At 37.2% G+C, this 20,761-nt stretch overlaps 1 protein-coding gene across 1 annotated transcript; it reads right to left on the bottom strand.

Annotated features, from left to right (window-relative positions):
• Window positions 1-11,271: 11,271 nt before the first annotated feature.
• LOC103436938 (adenylate isopentenyltransferase 5, chloroplastic-like) lies at window positions 11,272-12,126 on the bottom strand. Its single transcript, NM_001328945.1, is given in 1 exon segment — window positions 11,272-12,126. A coding segment is annotated over 1 exon segment (855 nt).
• Between the last annotated feature and the right edge of the window lie 8,635 nt (window positions 12,127-20,761).

Here is a 20,761-nt window from a genome sequence, read left to right on the forward strand (position 1 = left end):
TTCGAGATGAAGAATTTGGGAGATTTGAAATATTTCCTTGGAGTGGAAGTTGTCCGGTCATGTAGAGGTATTTTCTTGTCTCAACATAAATATGTTCTGGATTTATTAAAGGAAACATGCACACTAGGATGTAAACATGTGGACACTCCCATCGCAAAGAAACATTATTTAGGGATTTATCCAGATCAGGAATTGATTGACAAAGGTAGATATCAAAGGCTAGTGGGGAGGCTGATTTATTTGTCTCACACTTGTTCGGATATTGCCTATGTCGTAAGTGTGGTTAGTCAATTTATGCACTCACCAAGTGTGGATCATATGACGGCAGTAATGAGAATTTTGCCATGTTTGAAGTCTACTCCGGGAAAGGGAATTTTGTATGAACCTCATGGACATATGAGGATTGAGGGATTTACTGATGCTGATTGGTAGGTAATGTGACTGATAAATGATCTACATCTGGGCATTTTACATTCGTTGGAGGTAATTTGGTTACGTGGTGGAGCAAAAAGCATAATGTGGTATCACAATCCTCTGTCGAAGCCGAGTATAGGGGTACGGCACATGGTGTGTGCGAGATTCTTTGGCTACGAAAGTTGCTTTGGGGTCTTGGTTTTAAACAAAAAGAGGCAATGCAATTGTATTGTGATAATAAGTCCGTTAGAGAAATAGCTGAGAATTTGGTACAGCATGGCAGGACTAAGCATGTTGAGGTTGATCGACATTTTATCTAAGAAAAGCTGGAGAAGAAGATTGTGTCAATACCGTTCATGAACTCAGAGGAACAACATGTGGATATCTTTACTCATGCCGTGTGTAGTAGGAGCTTAGATGACTCACTTATCAAGTTGGGAATGTGTAACATCTATGCTCCAACTTGAGAGGGAGGATTGGAGTGAGTCAATATTTTAGGAGAAAAGGAATGTAAATATTTTGTAATTATTAGAGTCATGTTTTAAGAAGGATATTGTGTCCCTTATTTTTTTTGTTTCCTTTTGTAACAAGGATTGTATGTACTTTTATTCAAAATTATGGAATACAGGAAAATTAAGTCGAAAACTTCTATTTCAAGAAGAGAAAAGGTTTTACAAAATTTTATTTTTGTCCACACACGTTTTCTTGTTTTACGTCTCCTTCGTGATCTAGTAGCGGTGACGTTGGACTAGCAGATGCATGATCATGCCTAATAATGAAATAATGATCTCAATTAATCGAAATAATCAAAACTCATCCGATAAATGGTGTTTCCAACAATAAACCTAGAATGATCTCCATTGTTCCTTGGGCGAGAACTTTTAATTAAGATCGTGGCTTAATCCTTACCGATGTATTCGATGCAATGTTTCCTATTACCCAAAACTTTTGTGCCGAACTGAATATGATGCTTGCTAAATTCTAGTGGAGCGGGGAACCTGGCAAGAAAAAGATACATTGGATTGATTGGCAAATGCTGTGTAAACAGTAGTGGGATGGTGGGTTGGGTTTTAGGGACCTCTATGCTTTTAATCTAGCTTTATTAGCTAAGTAGGCATGGAGGCTTGTGAGAAGCCTAGATTCCTTGGCTTTCCAGTTACTTAAGGCTCATTATTTCCCGAAATGCGAGTTTTTGAAAGCAACGTGTAACATAAATTCCTCCTATTATTGGAGAAGCATTTTGGCCGCAAGGAATGTATTAATGAAAGGTTTGAGGTGGCAGGTGGACTACTGTTAGAGTTTGGGAGGATGATTGGATCCCTCGTGATCTTTCTTCAAGGTGATTACTCCACCTTATCTGTCGTGGACCAGAGAGATGACAGTGGATAGGTTGATATTGAATGATGTAGGTGTGTGGAATACGTCGCTGGTTAGACATTTATTTTCTGAGGAGGAGGTGGATTTTATACAACGAATTCCACTTAGCTTGCGACCCTCAACACATTGCTTAATTTGGCATTGTGAAAAGAATGGACAGTTCTCTGTTAGGAATGCTTATCAGTTGGCTTGTAAGGAAGTGGAAGGGAGTCATTCAGGAGCAGATGGTTCGGGTTCAAGGAATAGTGTATTGAGTCTTATCTTCCAGAGAGTACAGAGATAAAAAATATCTTCTTCTTATTTCACTTTCTTTCTCAACAAGACATTTACATCAGTATATATAGATACAATTCTATTGACATAATTGACCTCAATATTCAGAAACTAATTACACATTCACCCTTGTCTAACTGACTCCAACTATACAATTACTACTAGAGTCTTTACACCCCCTCAAGCTGAGACTTGGGATAGGAAAATGGCCAAGAGGAAGCTTGGATTGCAGAAAACAGAATCTGTGTTTGGAAAGGGATTTGGTGTGAATATCAGCCAATTGATCTTGGTTGCAGACATAAAGCACTTTAATCAAATGCGCCAATACTAACTTCCGAATGTAATGATAATCCACTTCTACATGCTTTGTCCGAGCATGAAACACGGGATTGGAGGCAAGAGAAATGGCGGAAATGTTATCACACCAAAGAGTTGGAACAGTAGACAGAGGAAAGTGTATATCAGAAAAAACTTTGCAAATCCAGGTGATTTCAGCTGCAGTATGTGCTAAAGCACGATATTCAGCTTCGGTGGAGGACCGGGCAACAGTGGGTTGCTTTTTAGCATTCCAACTGATCAGATTGGGACCCAAAAACACACAGAAGCCAGTAGTAGATCGTCTATCAAAAGTACAACCGGCCCAGTCAGCATCAGAATAAGCAGTGAGGGCAAGAGAACCCTTTTTAAACCAAAGACCTTGGGTAAGAGTGCCTTTGAGAAACCGGAGAATGCGTTTAACAGCTTGCAGGTGTTGTTCCCGTGGGGAATGCATGAACTGACAAACTTAGTTTACAGCAAAGGAAAGATCAGGCCTGGTCCAAGTGAGATACTGCAAACCACCCACTAGAGATCTATATTCAGTGGGATTAGAGAGTAAAGGGCCACTGTGATCAAGTTTAGTGGTACCAAGAGGAGTGACACAAGGCTTGGCACCTGCCATATTTGCCTTGTGAAGAAGATCAAGAGAGTATTTACTTTGATGCATGAAGAGGCCTTCAGAATTGCGCTGCACCTCCAAACCCAAAAAATAATGAAGAGGGCCCATATCCTTAACAGGAAATGCTTGGCTAAGTTTGTGAATGAAGTGTTGACAGAGAATGGTATTTGGGCCAGTGACAAGAATGTCATCGACATAGACCAAAACAAGAACAGGAGCTGAAGCTTGAAGAACAAATAGAGAAGCATCAGAGGAGGACTGCTTAAACCCAAGAGTGCACAGGACTTGGAACAGTTTATCAAACCAAGCCCTGGGGGCTTGTTTTAAACCATACAAAGATTTCTTGAGGTGGCAGACATGAGTAGGAAGAGTGGAATCAATGAAACTAGGTGGCTGAGTCATAAAAACAGCTTCCTTGAGATCTCCATGTAAAAAGGCATTGCTAATGTCCAATTGATGGAGAAACCAGTCATGTTGAACAACCAAGGTTAATAAAATACGAATGGTGACTGGCTTAGCTACTGGACTGAAAGTATCTTGATAGTCAACCCCCTCTTTTTGATGAAATCCTTTGGCTACTAACCGAGCCTTATACCTGTCCACCGTACCATCAGGTTTCCTCTTAATTCGGAACACCCATTTACAGCCAACAATGTTCTGAGACGGAGAGTGGGGTACCAAATGCCAAGTACCAGTGAGGTGAAGAGCATTAAACTCTTCCTGCATAGCTTGTCTCCAGTGGGCATACTTGGAGGCTTGTAAGTATGTGGAAGGAACAAAATCAACATCAACAGGTAAAGGATGTTTGGTGGCAGAATATGCTTTTGGTTTAAAGATACCAGCCTTTGAACGAGTAAGCATAGGATGGGTATTAGGAGCTGTAGAATGTGATACAGGAGGATGAGTAGGATGAGCTGCAGAATGTGAGACAGAATTTGAGGATGATGGTGAAGAAGAAACATGCTCAGTGGAAGGGACAGTGGATTGAACTGGAGAAGGTCGCTGGGGAATAGAGAAGTGTAAATCAAAAGGGGAATGTGGAGAGGGAGATCCCGGAGAAACCACCACAGATGAAGAAGAAAGAAATGGAAACCTGTTTTCATTGAATTGAACATGGCGGGAGATATAGATTCTCTGAGTAGTAGAATCAAGACATCTATAGCCCTTGTGCTGCAAACTATAGCCCAAAAATACACATTCTGTACTCTTCCCATCTAACTTGGAGTGAACATATGGCTTTAACCAGGGATAACATGAGCAACCAAAAACCTTCAACTTGGAATAATCAGGGACATAGTGAAATAAAAGTTCCTATGGAGACTGATGCAAGCTGGAAATAGGCAGGCGATTGATCAGGTAGACTGCAGTAGAGAAGGATTCAACCCAATACAAATGAGGAACTTTCGAGGCAACTAATAGAGTCCGTACTGTCTCAACTAAATGGCGGTGCTTCCGTTCAACACAGCCATTCTGTTCAGGTGTGTGAGGACAGCTGAGCTGATGAGATATACCATGATCTTGAAGAAAAGATTTAAACTTGTTACTAGTAAATTCACCCCCTGAATCGGACCTCAAACATTTGATTTTATTACCAACAGAATTCTCAACATAGGTCTTGAATACAACAAAAGTAGAATATACATCAGATTTGGCCTTTAAAGGAAAGAACCAAGAGTACTTGCTGTAATCATCCACTATTAAAAGATAGTATTGGTAACCACATGCAGAAATGACAGGAGCAGGACCCCAAACATCACAATGTAACAAACTTAAACTAGTAGTAGAAATAGAACTAGAGGGATGAAACGGGAGCTTGTGATTCTTAGCAACTGCACAGTCCGAGCAGAAGAAATCAACAGAGTGTTTTCCATGCAGTGCAAGCTTATTTGCAGATAGAACGCGCCTGAAGATGGCAGAAGAAGGATGCCCCAAGCAACTGTGCCAAATATTCACAGGGGCTTTAGTACCGACTAAAGCATGAGAGGATGAACAAGATGAAGAGAAAGAAACAGGGATACCTTGAAAAGTATAGAAACCATTGTTAACCGTTCCCTGCAAAAGCATCTTCCCCGTAGAATGATCCTTAACAACAGAACCATTGGAATGCAAAGTCAAAGAGCAGGAATTATCCTTGAGAAATTGATATGCAGAGAGTAAATTGTGCTTCATTTGCGGAACATGTAACACATTGTTCAACTTAAAAGAGGCATGAGCAGTATTTAACAATGTACTGCCAGTATGATGAATGGACAAACCTTTTCCATCGCCGATATACACCTTATCTTCACTAGTGTAGGGAGTAGGAGAAGAGATATTGGAGATGTCATGGGTGATATGAGATGTAGCACCAGAATCTAAAATCCATGAAGGAGACGGTTTGGAAGCATAATGAGTATACATGGCAGCAAGTTTAGTAGGGGGTACTCTACCAAAGATATCAGGATTCATTCTATCATAGCAATCAATAGCTTCATGACTGGAGGATCCACAAATTTGACAATTGTTACGAACTCCAGGAATACTAGAAGAACGAAAACCAGGATTGTTGGACCTTTGGAAACCAGAATTAGAGTGAGAGCCCCTATTATTGTTGCCCTGATAGTTTCGATTGCCTCTGTTGTTGGGAAAGCGATTATTGTTCCGTCCACGATTAGAGTTGTAGCGAGAATAATTCTGCATAGGGTGATGTTGAGCGGCATAAGCTTGAGAAGAATGTGGTGTAGGAAGGAGATGTGGTTGATTCTGAGCAGCATAAGCATGAACCGGTTCAGCCGCAACTAATTTCTTACGACGAGCCATTGACAATTCTTTAGTAAGAAGAAGACTATGCAGTTCATCCAAAGTAGTAGATGAGAGGCAAAGAGTAATAGAATCAACAAATGAGTCAAATTCCTCTGGTAAACCATGCAATGTAGCAGCAATCAAGTCACGATCGGACACAGAGGCACCAGCAGCTGTTAAAGAATCAGAAATTGCTTTAATTTGCTGGAGATACTCAGAGATCGATTGAGAGCCTTTCTGAAGAGATTGAAGACGAGAGCGAAGCTGATGAATATGAGCATCGAAGATGCCACCAAACCTCTGTTCCAATTTGAGCCATAAATCACGAGAAGAAGAAACGCCAACTGTGAAAGGAATAATCTCCTCCGAGAGTGTAGAGTTCAACCAAATCAAGAGATTTTGATCTTTTTCGTACCACTGTTCAAACGCAGGATTGACAGAGCGATCAGACAAGAGAGGAGAGGGACAAGGTTCAGAACCATCAATAACACCGAGAAGCTTGTAGCGACGAAGAATTGGGGCAAAGAGCGCTCGCCATGGAAGATAATTCAAACTCTTAAGCTTGATCGGAACCATACTGCCAATGTTCTGAATCGTGAGAGAGGTATAGCTTTGCACCAAATTAGGGTTTGGAGAAGAGGAATTTGGGAGAGAAGATGACGAATCAGACGCCATGGTGGAAGATACAGGCAAGATTCAACCAAATAACCACACTAATGACAGAAAAGAAGCACCAGAGATCGGATCGAACCAGAGACCGTAGCAGAGAAGCCGTGAGATCAGAGATCGGAGCGGAGAAGCCATGAGATCAGATCTGAGCAGAAAATCCGTGAGACTGTGAGATCAGATCGAACCAGAGATCAGATCGAAGATGCCGAGAGGATCGAAGAGTCACCAAGCAAGAAGACGATGACGAGAGGGATCGAAGATTCATCAAGGCCGTGAGGCGGTGGCGATTGATACCATATTGAGTCTTATCTTCCAGAGAGTACAGAGATAAAAAATATCTTCTTCTTATTTCACTTTCTTTCTCAACAAGACATTTACATCAGTATATATAGATACAATTCTATTGACATAATTGACCTCAATATTCAGAAACTAATTACACATTCACCCTTGTCTAACTGACTCCAACTATACAATTACTACTAGAGTCTTTATAGTGATCGTGTTCTATGGAAGAAGGTGTGGGGAGCGTGTGTCCCAGGGAAAGTAAAAATTTTGGGATGGCGGGGTTGTTTAAATTCCTTACCGACTCGTTCGAAGTTAGCTAAATAGAAAATAGTGACAGACGATATGTGCTTATTTTGTGCTTCAAGATCAGAGACTATTGACCATGTTTTGAGAGATTGCCCCATGGCGACTGCAGTGCGGTTTTCGTACCTGGGGTTGAGGGTCAGCAATGGTAGTAATGTGAGTTTGCTTGATTGGTTGGTTGGGTTAGCTCATACTGCTACGAAGGCTACCTTTGAGTTAATTTTGATGCTGCGTGAAGTATTTGGGGTGCTAGAAATGACCTACTATGGAATGGAAATCAAACGTCGTCAAGTGAAGTCTCTTTGCGAGTTGTGGAATGGCTTGAAGCTTTTCAAAAATGGCATCTACCTCCCAAGATTTCAAAAAGTGTGCAGAAGCAACGATGTCACAAACCTGAGGGGGGATGGATCAAGTGCAACTTCTATGGGGCGTGGAATGAAAGAACGCGAATTAGAGGTGTTGGGGTAGTCTTATGTAACTGCAATGGTTATTTTATTGCAGCATGTTCAGGGAGTTTCGAATTAGTGACTTCACCCCTGCATGTTGAAATGATTGCAGCTCATAGGGCTATTTGTTTTGTAATTCAATTTTGATCCCGCAATGTTCAAGTGGCGTTTGAAGGAGACTCATTAATCACGTTGGCTGCTATGAGGAATACAAGGGATGACACTTCAAAATTGGGCCCTATTATCAATGACATCCACTTGTTTTTGCTGGAACTTGCCCATGTTAAGCTTAATCATGTTAGAAATGAGGCCAATTCCGCTGCCCATCGACTTGCTCGATCTCGGATTGGCAGGATTGATGAATTTCAATGGAGGGGGACTGCTCCTGAGCTATTGCTTGATACTCTTATGGAAGACAACTTTTTATAATTTTGCTTGTTTTCTCTCTGGGAGTGAGGATGGGTAAAGTTAGTTGTTCGTGCGGGACGCTTTTCTTCCCTTCGATCAGGTTGAAAGTCACGTCAAGATTTTTATAAAGGTCCATTTAAGCACATTATCCTTCATTTTGTATATTTTTATATTATATCAAAAAATATCGTACTTCTCTAAAAAAAAAAAAAAAAAAAAAAAAAAAGACCAAAAATCTCCAGCCCCAAACTCAGTAGCTGCAGCCACTTTTCATCTTCTTCTCCAACGACCCGACGCACCCAGACGACTCAAATGACGGCTCCACCGCTGTTCCCCATCGATGTCAGACTACCACTATGACCCAATGTTCCTCATGGAACAAAACCCAAGTCTCTGCTTGGTGATTTTCAAACCCCAAGCCCTCGAATCGAAGAGCCCTGTCACCAGACTTCCCATGGCAAAGTTGACAACGCCCTCTTCCCTCTTCTCTCCTTAACCACTCCGACCAAAGCCCCTTTATCTTCGCCGAAAACCGAAATCGCAGAGGTAATCGTTTCAGATACCCCAAATTCGAAGCAACGATGAAATCTAAGTCGTCGGGGAGAAGGAAATCCTCAGCCACCACCTATTGTCTCGAGCAGGTGTCCACCATTCATCTGCACCCGCTTCCCCCTTCGTTCGTCCCTCATCCCTTCCACCACCAAAACCACAACCTACTCCCCCACCCCTGACGGCGGAATCACGAATAGCAAGCCCTTAGAACTCCTTTGTTAACAACGACAAAGATGTTTCCGATTTGGGATTGGACCCCTTTATTTCGAATCGCAACCCCTTTCATTTTTTCTGCAGAATCGCAACCCTAAACCCTTGGCAGAGAACAAAAACTATGCCTTTCTTTTGAATTATTGATTTTCTTTTTTTCTTGGCTCATGATTTCGTGCTCCTAGACCCCTGGTCTTCTTTGAGCGTCTATGGCCATTTGGCCGCTGGTAGAGGCTGTGGGTGGTGGTGCAACGAGGTCTCCTGAGCAACTTCAGCAGGGTAGGCAAATCGGTCACATCCCAAAAAATCCTGAAAGCCTGAAATCTGGAGGTAGCAGTGGGTGTCATTCTGTAGGCAGAATTGGGTGAGGAGGAGAGGAGGGTGAGGGGTGGGTGGAGACAAATAGAATAAGAGAGAGAGAGAGAGAGAGAGAGAGAGAGAGAGAGTAAGGAAAGGGTGGGTTGAAGAAGAAGGGGAGAGCCCTTCTATAATTAATTAATTTTTTTTAATTTTTAATCCACGTGTCTCATGTATATAGGGCCCATGAGATCCACATAAGTAGATAACTTAAAATATAACAGAAATTGAGACGGTTGTATGAAATTGAAATGAAAAATAGTAAAGGTATGAAATTGAAATATTTTAAAGATTTTATAAAAAGTTGTAATTGCATCCAAATTTGAGGGTGTAAAATGTAATTTACTCTAATAATATGACTTGAAGAGTAGGTATTTGCGCGACGTCCTAACCTTTACCCTAGACTTAGCAATTTTTTACACGATCCGTTAACACGACACGAAAATAAAGGATTTCGGGTCAACACGATAACTAATCGGGTTATTATCGGGTCACACGATAATAACTCGTTAATAACGGGTCCTTAACAGGTTTACATGAGAGTGACACGCGGGTAACCTATTTCGACACGATAAGAAAAAAGTTATTTTGATGATTTTAATTTTTTAAACTACAAAAAAAAAAAAGTTACTATAAAATACAATAGATATAATGAATATGTATATATTGTTTATTAATTATTATTCTATATAAATTTTAAAATTTAAGTGTTATTTATTTATTTATTTTTATAGTATATTATTGGCAAAGATTGAGAATAAAAATCATAAAACACATTAAAAATAAAAATATCAAGTAATTTAAAAATACCAAACACATTAAAAAATTATAATAATTAATTTACATGTGCGAAAAATATGAAAAAAATACTCAAACGCTCGTAGTCGCATCCTCTACGCTTTGAGGATGGGTATATGATCGTTTGAATTTTTAAAACCATACAAACTCTCATGAATAGTATTTTTAAGGGAGCTCAAAATAAACAAAATTCATAATCATTAATTTATAAGTATGAAAGATATGAAAGCATAATAAACGTTCATAATTGCATCATCAAAGCTTAGACGATGGTTACATGGTCGTTTAGATTTTGAAAACCCTCCAAATCTCATGAACAATGTTTTTTATTTGAGTGCAAAATTAATAATAATTATTGTAGAAGTGTGAAAAATGTAATAATTCGTAATGAAAAGCTTTACAACTTTCATGAAGGGGTCAATTCCGAAATTTAGTATGTATATACTAATTTAGTATTATGTTTTACATTTTTTTGGGTCAAATTATGTTTTTCATTTTCATTTTCATTGATTTAAAATATATTTTTCTTAACAGGTAACGGGTCGGGTTATATTACCTGATAATATTAACGGGTTGATTTTGGGTCGGGTCATATTACCCGTTTACTTTAACGGATATTACACGACACGATCCGTTAAGCTATCGGATATGACACGAAAACGACACGAATACAAGAAACACGACACGAATATCAAGTCTACTTTACCCTTTGCCACTCCTATGATCTCAATCATCTCATCCATTTTTGGAAACAACATCAATCATCTTTTAAAATTAACTTCACTCGATTAGATGACGGACATGTTTTTCTCTTACAAAATATCACTGGAATGATGTAATTAAAAAAAAAGTTGTTGGGATTCGTTAATATTTTGGATTTGAGAGTTTATTTTAAGTACAACGCTATATTTTACATCAATGAAATGAGGAGTTCGGCAAAGCCACAATGAACAATTTAATTTGGTATCGAACTTTTCATCCACGAAATTTAAACCTAAGACTTCTTACTTAGAAGTGAAGAGAAATATCACCGGACTGTAGTTTTAACTTTAAGAGTTAGGTAACCCAACAAATGAAGATAGTTATTTCATTTGTAAGAGAAAAACAGGTTTGTCATATGATCATGTGAAGTTAATTAAAAACTGAAACTTATGAAAGGAGTATATAAATAATCAGTTTTTGTCCAAATTTATTATATTTAGTAAGACTAATTTTGGTAAGACATAAAATATAAGATTGTTGTTATTATTATCACACATTTGATAATAAGCTTGATTGACATATATTTAGTAATTATAAATAAGGATTGTTCATGATCTCACAATACACGTCATATTTCAATGCTAAACGCCATTTAATTATTCTGAGATCAATCCCAAGTCTTCAATTCATATGTGATCTAACGTCTTCTTATTGTGATTTCCAAATCTATCTTCCATATTTTTCTTCCAGCAGAGTTCAACCATGTTTCTTCAAAAATCCACCCACAATGGTGAAACTTGGCTTTAAAACCAAGGTTTCCCAGGCAACCACAGCTTCCTTTCCACAGTTCTCATACACAGCAGTGACATCAATACGATGAATATCCCATTTGTCGCTGAGAAGTTTAATTTTCTGCACTTGGCGTTCAGCAAGTTTACAAGTATTTTCTTTGGTTTTCCAAATGCCATCTTTCAGCAGAAATTCCTTACGAACCTTGTCATCGTCTACTATATTGTTGTTCATTTCAGCCATGAAGTATGGATGCATCTCCGGAGCTCCGATTGCTCGGCGAATGCCACCATCATAATTCACCCCTGGAGCAAACATTTCACGAAGCTCATCCACTAATCCTGCAGCCACCATTTCGTCAACTCTTTTGGACACATGGTTATATAGCACAGGCAACGACACATCAAGCCATATAAAACAGCAATCATATTTATTTCGAAAATCAATCACTGGATCTTCGATGAGTGCCTCGATATAAGAGTTGGATCCGCCAGCAATGATTGGGAGGCAGTTACGCTTTGTGATCTCATCGATTGAAGTTTGCACACGACGACGAAATTCATCAACGGAGAAATCAGCTACGGGGTCTTCTACGAACCCTAGCAAGTGATGACGGATGCCTCGTTGCTCAGATTCTGTGGCTTTGTTAGTGACAATGTCCAGGCCTTTGTAGACTTGGATTTTGTCCGAATTAATTACTTCTCCCCCGTAATTGGTAGCTAGGTCTATGGAAAGTTTGGTTTTTCCACACCCAGTCGGACCCATTATAAAAACAACCTTCGCCTTTTTGTGGATAGAACCATTGACATGCACAGGTTCCATAGTTCTCCCTGTCACAGTCATTTATTTAATACACAATAATCAAATTTACCATTTTTACAAGGGAAGTTGATATCTTCAAATACTAATTGAATAACAAATGGAAGGATAAACACACACACACACATATATATATATATACACACACCAAGTTTTTTTCGTGATTCATGTGGTGAGACCATACTTTTAAATAAACCTATAGTGAAAAAGCTGTAAATCGTAACCTCACACACACACACACACACACACACATATATATATATATACACACACCATGTTTTTTTTGTGATTCATGTGGTGAGACCATACTTTTAAATAAACCTATAGTGAAAAAGCTGTAAATCGTAACCTTGTGAGATGCTTGTTATCAATCATAGTCCAAATTAAATTTTCCCTCATTCTTCTGTCATATGTGGGGGAAATGTGTCGCTACACTTTCTTTTTATTACATCAACCAATCATAAAACGCGGTATCAACATAAACCTTATATTTTAAATTTTTTAGAGCTAAAATAAAAAACAAGAAAATCACAAGTGAAGCACATGTACACGGATCACGGGCCAATATACCATACGTCATATTACAAGTGAAGCACGTGTACACAGAAAAACTTATAACTCCGATAGTTCAAAACATTTAAACTGAGCTTAATGGTAGAATTTAGGAAATAAAATATACTAATAAAAGGTATAAAAGAGAAAAAATACGTATGGTTCTCATCAGAAAAATACTTGTCAAGAAACTCACCACAGACCTTCTTTGTTTTGACGAAAATAAATCGGTTTTGTGTTTCTTCTGCTTTATAATTTGCTAGCTCTCACTCACAGTTTCGTAACGAGTACAATAGAAATGTTTCTCATGAAATATTCGAGTGAGTATATATACTAATTTACCACACATATATATGTGTGTGTCAGATCTTTTTCTTTTTTTTTCTTTCAATTCCCTAATATCGTAATCTGTTTTAGTTATTAGCAATAATTCCAAAATCTGATATCCATACAGTGCATCTACATGATTTTAAACCACGTAAAATTTTCTTACATATATACAGATACAAATATCCACGGGTATTAATTATCAAAATCTTTCTGTCAAAATCTTACATATAAACTTTCCATTTTTACTGTCACCTTATTTGACAGCATAAAAAAAAAAGGAATGTTTGAATATTATTTTTCTTTATTTTGTCAAATAAAAAAAAAAGAATTTGATACAAACAATCGGTAAACGTTCGAAAAGCAACAATTGGAAACAAATACTTGTTTCATATATATTATTGTTCTTACCAAATATATATTTCCACGCGCATGGAAATGAATTGTATTATAAAATAGTATGAATTTGATCAGTTGAGACGGTCGTCTTTAATCATACAACTTTACCATCCTTAGCTAATAAACAGAAAAAGAAGAAGAAGAAGAGTTTGAATGTGTATTTTACAGCTAGTACAAAAACAGGTGTACTTACGTCGCGCAAAGTGTTTTTTTTTTTTTCATTTTCCTTTTCTTTTGGGGTTCTTGTATTGCCTTTTTCTTTTGTGGTATCTACTTGTGTAAATATTTTAAATTGACGATCAAATTAGTTAATTGTATTCATATAGGGTTAAAGAGTGTGGCTATAAAAAATCATCAAAATTGGAGTTAAAACTACCGTTAAATCGTGCTTTTTCGTTTATAACCGTCGAAAAGTTTTGTCCCATTACTAGATCTCTGAATGTTTGTTTTTTGCGATTTTTGGCGTATGCGATCTTGAAGCATATACAAACAAGTTTGACAGTTGAATCATTGAAACTAGTTTCGTACAATGCATATCCCATCAAAACAATAGATTTACTAACATTTGGAGTTTATTTATACTTCCATTAAGTATAACATAAGATTTTGTAGTATCCACTTGTGTAAATGTTTTAAATGGACGATCGAATTAGTTTATTGTATTCATATAGGGTTAAGGAGTGTAGCTGTAAAAAATCATCAAAATCAGAGTTAAAATAACCGTTAAATCATGATTTTTCGTTTATAACCGTCGAAAAGGTTTGTCCCATTACTTGATATCTGAATGTTTGTTTTTTGTGATTTTTGGCATATGCGATCTCGAAGCATATACAAACAACTTTGACGGTTAGATCGTTGAAACTAGTTTCGTAGAATGTGTATTGCATCAAAACAATAGATTTACTAACACTTGGAGTTTATCTATACTTTCATTAAGTATAACATAAGATTTTGTGGTTTCCACTAGTGTAAATATTTTAAATTGACGATCGAATTAGTTCATTGTATTCATATAGGATCAAGAAGTGTAGCTATAAAAATAATCAAAATCGGAGTTAAAACTACCGTTAAATCGTGATTTTTCGTTTATAATCGTTGAAAAGTTTTGTCCCGTTACTTGATCTCTGAATGTTTGTTTGTTGCGATTTTTGGCGTATGAGATCTCGAAGTATATACAAACAAGTTTGACGGTTGGATCGTTGAAATTAGTTGCGTAGAATGTGTATCCTATCAAAACAATAGATTTTAATAGAATCATACATTGTGACAAAGAAAAAAAAAGTAATCATACATAATTAAAAACATTTGAAGGAGGCAGGAGATTAAATTTTGGAAGGCTGCCAAAATTTTGGCATGGTGCCCAAAATCTCCTCTTCTTCATTTCTCTATCGCAGCTTCTCTGCCTTTCCTCTTCAGAAATTTCCAAGCGCCTCCATCCCTGTATACCCGAGCCCAATTCCACTGTTTTTTTGGTTTCTGCCACTAACCTTAGGTGTTTCTTCACTTCTTCTTCTTTGCCTGTGTTCCTCCCCGCGCCTCCGTCTCCCTCACTCTCAGTCAGTCATCATCATTCACACAACTCTCTCTTGCAGACTTGCAAACCCTCACAGGTTGCATCCTTGCATCCTTACAGCCCCGCAACCTCGCCGTCAAGCACTTGCCCGCCTCGCTGTCTTGACAGCCATCGCAGAGGTAAAAATCTGCTGCCCTTTTCCCCCAATTTCACAGGTCTCTGTTTTTTAAAGTTAATTAATTTCTTATCACATAGCCCTCTTAATTTCTCATATATATTTTTTCAGTTATTTAATTTTAATCTCTAGCTCTCTGTGAATTCTGAGAAAAGATCTGTTTGTTGTGCACTTTAATCAAACATTTGTACCTTAATATGGGTTATAGAATGCGGCAAGAGGTCATAGAATGTTGCATGCACATTAGAAGAGATTAAACCAACCTTGTTTGATGAATGACTGTAATAAAAATATTTTTTTTTGTTGCTAGGATGAAATTGGGAAGAACCCATATCACATTCACATACACACACCTTTTTTATGTTATACTCGGAAGATAAATTAAATTGAGTACCTTAATTTGGGTTTTGAAACCGACCAATTACAAAAGCATGTGCATTATTCTCCAATTCTCCATGTGTATAATTCATGGCGCCCCCAATCCCTCCTACTCCAATCCTCCATTTGATTCAAAGCTTGTTTTAGTTTTTGTGCTTGTACCTTGGTGTTTGGGGATCTTTATGATGCCATCTTTGTGTTATATTCTCCCTTTTGTCCCAAAAAAGGAAACTAAATTTTGTTTACCTTAATTGGGGGAAGGCGCATATTGAATCATTGAAGTGGAGCAGTAGTTTGGTGACCGAGTGCAGGGGATGAAGGTTTTATTCCTTTGGTGGGGCATTTAGGATTGATTATACGTTCAATTTCATGTATACCTACTAAAAAAAAAATTCTTGATTGGAATTTGAGTTAAGATGTGTTTAAATTTGTACAAGATTGTCTAAATTTATTTACTTTCGATGCTTAATTATGTTATAGGTTTCCTACAAGTGGCTGAGTTGAAATTACTTGGTGTCTTTGACTATTGCAAAGAGGTATAGGAACTGTCTCAAAGCTTGTGGGTTGCATTTCTTGTTTACAAGTGATTAAAAGTTGTTTTGTATAGGTTACTCCAGGAGTTTGTTGAAAAGCATGAAAATGGGTTCAAAGTGGTGTATGTTTTGGCTGGCTGATCGAAGAGCGATCCTTCAAGCTACCATATAAGGCTTGTTTCTAGGCCTAAATTTACAGGTGACATTTAATTGTATACTAGTATGTATGTTTACTTGTGCTGATATATTTTCAAGTAAAATCTAATAGGGGGAGGGAGCATCCAATTATATTCCTTTTAAAAAGAACATTATGATTTTAAATCAATGGCAATCTTCCTGGTTATATTAGATGCAACAGAACATGTTAAAAGAGTGAGAGAGGTAGTTTGGAGGGTTAGAAACACTTCCAATTTGTTTGTTATATCAGCTTCTTGTATGGTTTTTAATGTGCATTCTGTTCTAGTGAGGCTCTTGTTTCTGCTTCCCATTTGTTTGTTATATCAGCTTCTTGTACGCAATTTTTCAGGACAATGTTGCACTTATTGTTATATTAGAAATGGTGGAAAATGAGGGCTCGTCTGATGGCAATCGACCCACAATTTGTGTGGTACTGTGTCTATTTCAAATTCTACAGCCTTATATCCTAAATTCTCGAGTGCTGACTGCTGACACAGTTGTCCCTTTTGGCCACAGTCAAATACCCATTTACATGCAAATGTAAAAAATCTAGACATAAAATTGTTGCAGGTGTTGTGTGTAAAATACAACTCTTCCTTCTGTTAGTTTTGTGTTTAAGGAGCAAAATTGACTTAATTTGCTTCTTTGTTGATGCAAGGTTGTAACCCTCATCCATGCACTTGAGAAAATTTCCAAGTTGAAGATTCCCTTGCTGATTTGAACTTTGTGCCTCAGAGGTTAACCTTCTGCTGTTACTGACTGGCTTCTGACACTATGGTGAAAGAATTGATAGACTCCCTGATTTTCCATTTACGATTTTGTGTACTCCTTTATTGATCCATGTTTCTCCTCAACTAATATACCTAACTAGAAATATTAATGTTTATGTATTGACTTTTGGTATTATTCCTAGCAACCAACCCTCATCTTTCCAATATATTTTTCTTCTTAACTTTGGCGAATATTGATTTCTATTTGGGATGAGAAATGAATGTTAGACTGATATTCGCATCCAACATTGTAGTGATCCTTATACGTTCATAAGCAAGGGCAGAGTTGAGATTCTTCCCAGCAAGGAAACTGATAAATCGGGCATATTGCAGACAGTCAAGCTTTCTCATTCATTGAATCTGGTAAGCCAATGTATACCTACTGATTGATTCTTTGCACCTTTTTTTTAAAATTCTTAACTCCTCCTGAACATTTTGCATTGCTACTTAGTTGCTTCCTTCTTGCAAGGATTTGAAATCTGGAGAGCTTTTGGTTTTTGTGATCATTTTCAAGTGTTGAAAAGTATTTTTTTTTTCCTTTGTAGGTAAGTGCATATGCAACTTTTTTTCAGTCCCATGGGGTCGAGGATCACCAACGTGAGAAGATGAATCCTGAAACCAAGGAGCCTTTGTTCACCAACTTTACACCATTCTTCTTTGGAAACTATTTGTTGTAGTTTTTTCTTTTTTGTTCGGACATCTTGTATGTATATTTTCATATATTTTATAATTAAAAACTTTTTTTTGGTTTATTAATTATTGTTTATAATTTAATTACAATATTTACAAAAAATTAAATAAAAAATATCTTTACCAAAAAAAAACAAGGGTTTGCGCGACGAAGAAGAAACATGCGTCGTGCAAAGTCACTTTGAGCGACGCATGTCCCTGAGTCGCGCAAAGCCTCTTTGCGCGACGTAGCCTACGTCGCGCAAAAAGGCTTTGCGCGACGCATGTTTCTTCTTCGTCGCGCAAACCCTTCTGTCACTGCCTTGGCGCGACGGTTAGTGAGCGACGAAGGTTAGTTGCGCTAAGTTTTGCGCGATGTTTTTTTGACTTTGCGCGACGAAGGACATGCGTCGCGCAAAGTGTTTTTTGTACTAGTGTTCCTTAAGCCGCTAATGTCGATGTATCAGTGCGTATCGAATTCTATGAATGTATATCAAACATGCAATCCGTCAGTGTCATTCAGATCAAATATAAACATGCATGACTCATTACGCTTTGTGAAAACCCTTTGAAAAACCATGCAACCCCTAAGACGTGGCATTCTGATCGAATTGCATCCAATTACTTATCTAAACATCCTAATGGCAGCTAAGCATTAAGATATAGAGATAGTTTAAAAACAGTGATTAATAATTCAAAGTATGTATGTATAATATCATAAGCAATTAAATAAAAACTTCATATTCATGCTAAGGCTCAAGGCATCGCCCTAGCAAACGGAAATTAGTTACGAACAACTATAAAACAAAATATTATTAAGAATATGGATAGAAAACACCTTGAAATACAAATCATCAAAGCCTAGCTAAGTTCTCCAAATTGATGCCTATGTTCTCCCTTTTCTAATGGCTAAATAGCCTTATTTATACTACTACAAAATAAAATCCTACTTAGAAAAGGTCTTCTAAAAACTAGAAAACATAATATAATAAGATACCTATGAAATAAAAGGTTTCCTATCTGAACTAAAATTTGGACTTCTCAAAAAATCAAACTTTTGACCAACCAAATCAACTCTGATTTGATCCCGAAATGTCTCTTTTGAAAGCTTGAGACGTCCCTAACAAATCATCTTCCTCAAAATATGCCATCTTGACCTTCAAAATACCCAAAACGTCAAGAAACGTCAATCTGGGAAAGCTGCGCGCTGAAACTTTATTTCATTGCCACAATCAAATGGCTTGGTAGTATTTGAAATTTTGATACAATCATCTTGAAAGAATCACGAACATCGTCCAATTAGATTCACTCCAAAATTCATCCGTTTGATCACTTTTTGCTCCAGAGGAAGTCGAATGTCCTACATTGAAAATATAATCCAAAGTATCAAAATCTTACAAAATAACTAATAAATTAATACTAAGATTAGGGTAAAATATATGGTATAATATGGACTCATCAAATATCATTTGTTTGGAAAAAAAATTGTATTCCTTAAGCATAGAGTAAATTCTTTAGTAAAAAAATGAAGAGTAATTTCTTTTTAACTTTTGTGATTATTGAGGTAACGAGGCGAGCAACGCACGGTTTCTTGGCAATAAAAGATTTTTTCTATTAATAAGAAAAATAAATTACAAAACGAAGCCCCTAAGGTACCCAGAAGCAACAATTCCCACACTCAAGCAGCAAGAGCTTCAGGCAGCAATTAAAGGCTCTCTTGTGTTTTTTCGAAAACGTTTCATATGCGTAAGAATCTCCGAATGTTACATATTTCGAACAACGAGAGTAAAAGGAGCATATGAATCAAAAACTTTAAGCCTCGTCTCGTGCTAGTTCGCGACGCAACTCAATTGATGCTGTTAAATAAAGATAAATGAATAGCCCATCAAGTAGTGTAATAAGGAACTGCAAGGACACCGAAATAGATCAGGTGAAAAAATAAAGTAAATAGAGGATGGGGGCCTGTGCAGTGGCACTAGAGCCAAAACAACTCCCACCTCACCCAAGTTCGATTCCCCACACCCCCAAGTTTAACTAATGACAAAAAAAAAAAAAAAAGTAAATAAATGCACTTCTCTAGATTTCGAACAAAATAACCTAATTTTAAACAAAACACGTTTACATTTTGTGTTACTCCTTAAAAAATTATTACTAGAATGCATTCCTTAGATTGTACAAACAAATTAATCACAGAACTACAAACACTTGGGAAACAAAATAATATTTAGTTACCATATGAATAAATTAATGTACTTCACACTACTACAAAAGGGGACATCATTGGCGCTTTAAAACCGACAAGAAACACCAGTTAATGTCGGATATTTGGCACAAATCCGACATTAAATCGTGCAATGTCGAATTTAGTAACCGACACCAATACTACCGTCACAAAAGGGCAATGACATTGCTTAGACCCCCTTAATCCGCCACCAAGAAGATAGGTAATATAAAATAAAATTAAACAGCAGCGTCGCTTAAAATCGACGTAGCGTCTAACGTCGCTTTTAAGCGACATTACCATGGCACATTATGTCGGTTAAAACCGACATTACCTAATAAATAAATAATTAAAAATCACACTTACTGTCGGTCAAAACCGACATCATGTAAGTAAAATAAATAAAATTCTTTAGGTACTATCGCCCATAAAGCGACACCACATACATTAAAATAATAAAAAATAACGTTCTCCCTCAATGTTCAGCTATTAACAAATACACCAAATTATAGGAAAATAATTTCAACTATATTTCATTTATAAACCAAGGCTACGATTAACAAAATCTCATAATAAATGTTTTATATTACACATAACGTACAAAAACTTATCCGTCGTAACAAACATTAAATCCGACATTAGAAATTCAACATAAAAAAAAAAAAAGAAATAAACTATAAATGCTACCACAAGTGTCATACATATCCGACCAATGAACGGATGTGATCCTCTCTTGGGGACCTGTGTCCGTTGCTTGTTTCCTTTTAATTTTTTTTTTTAATTAAGCAATTTAAACAGATGAGGTCAATACATAGGAATGGGCAAAATACCCATAGGTATGGGTAACCGTGATTACCTATCCATTTAAAGCTCACGGTTACAGTTATAGGTACCCATTTAAACAAATAAACGATTATGAGTATT

This window comes from Malus domestica, chromosome 06, assembly GCF_042453785.1.
Source record: "Malus domestica chromosome 06, GDT2T_hap1".
NCBI classification, from domain to species: Eukaryota; Viridiplantae; Streptophyta; class Magnoliopsida; order Rosales; family Rosaceae; genus Malus; species Malus domestica.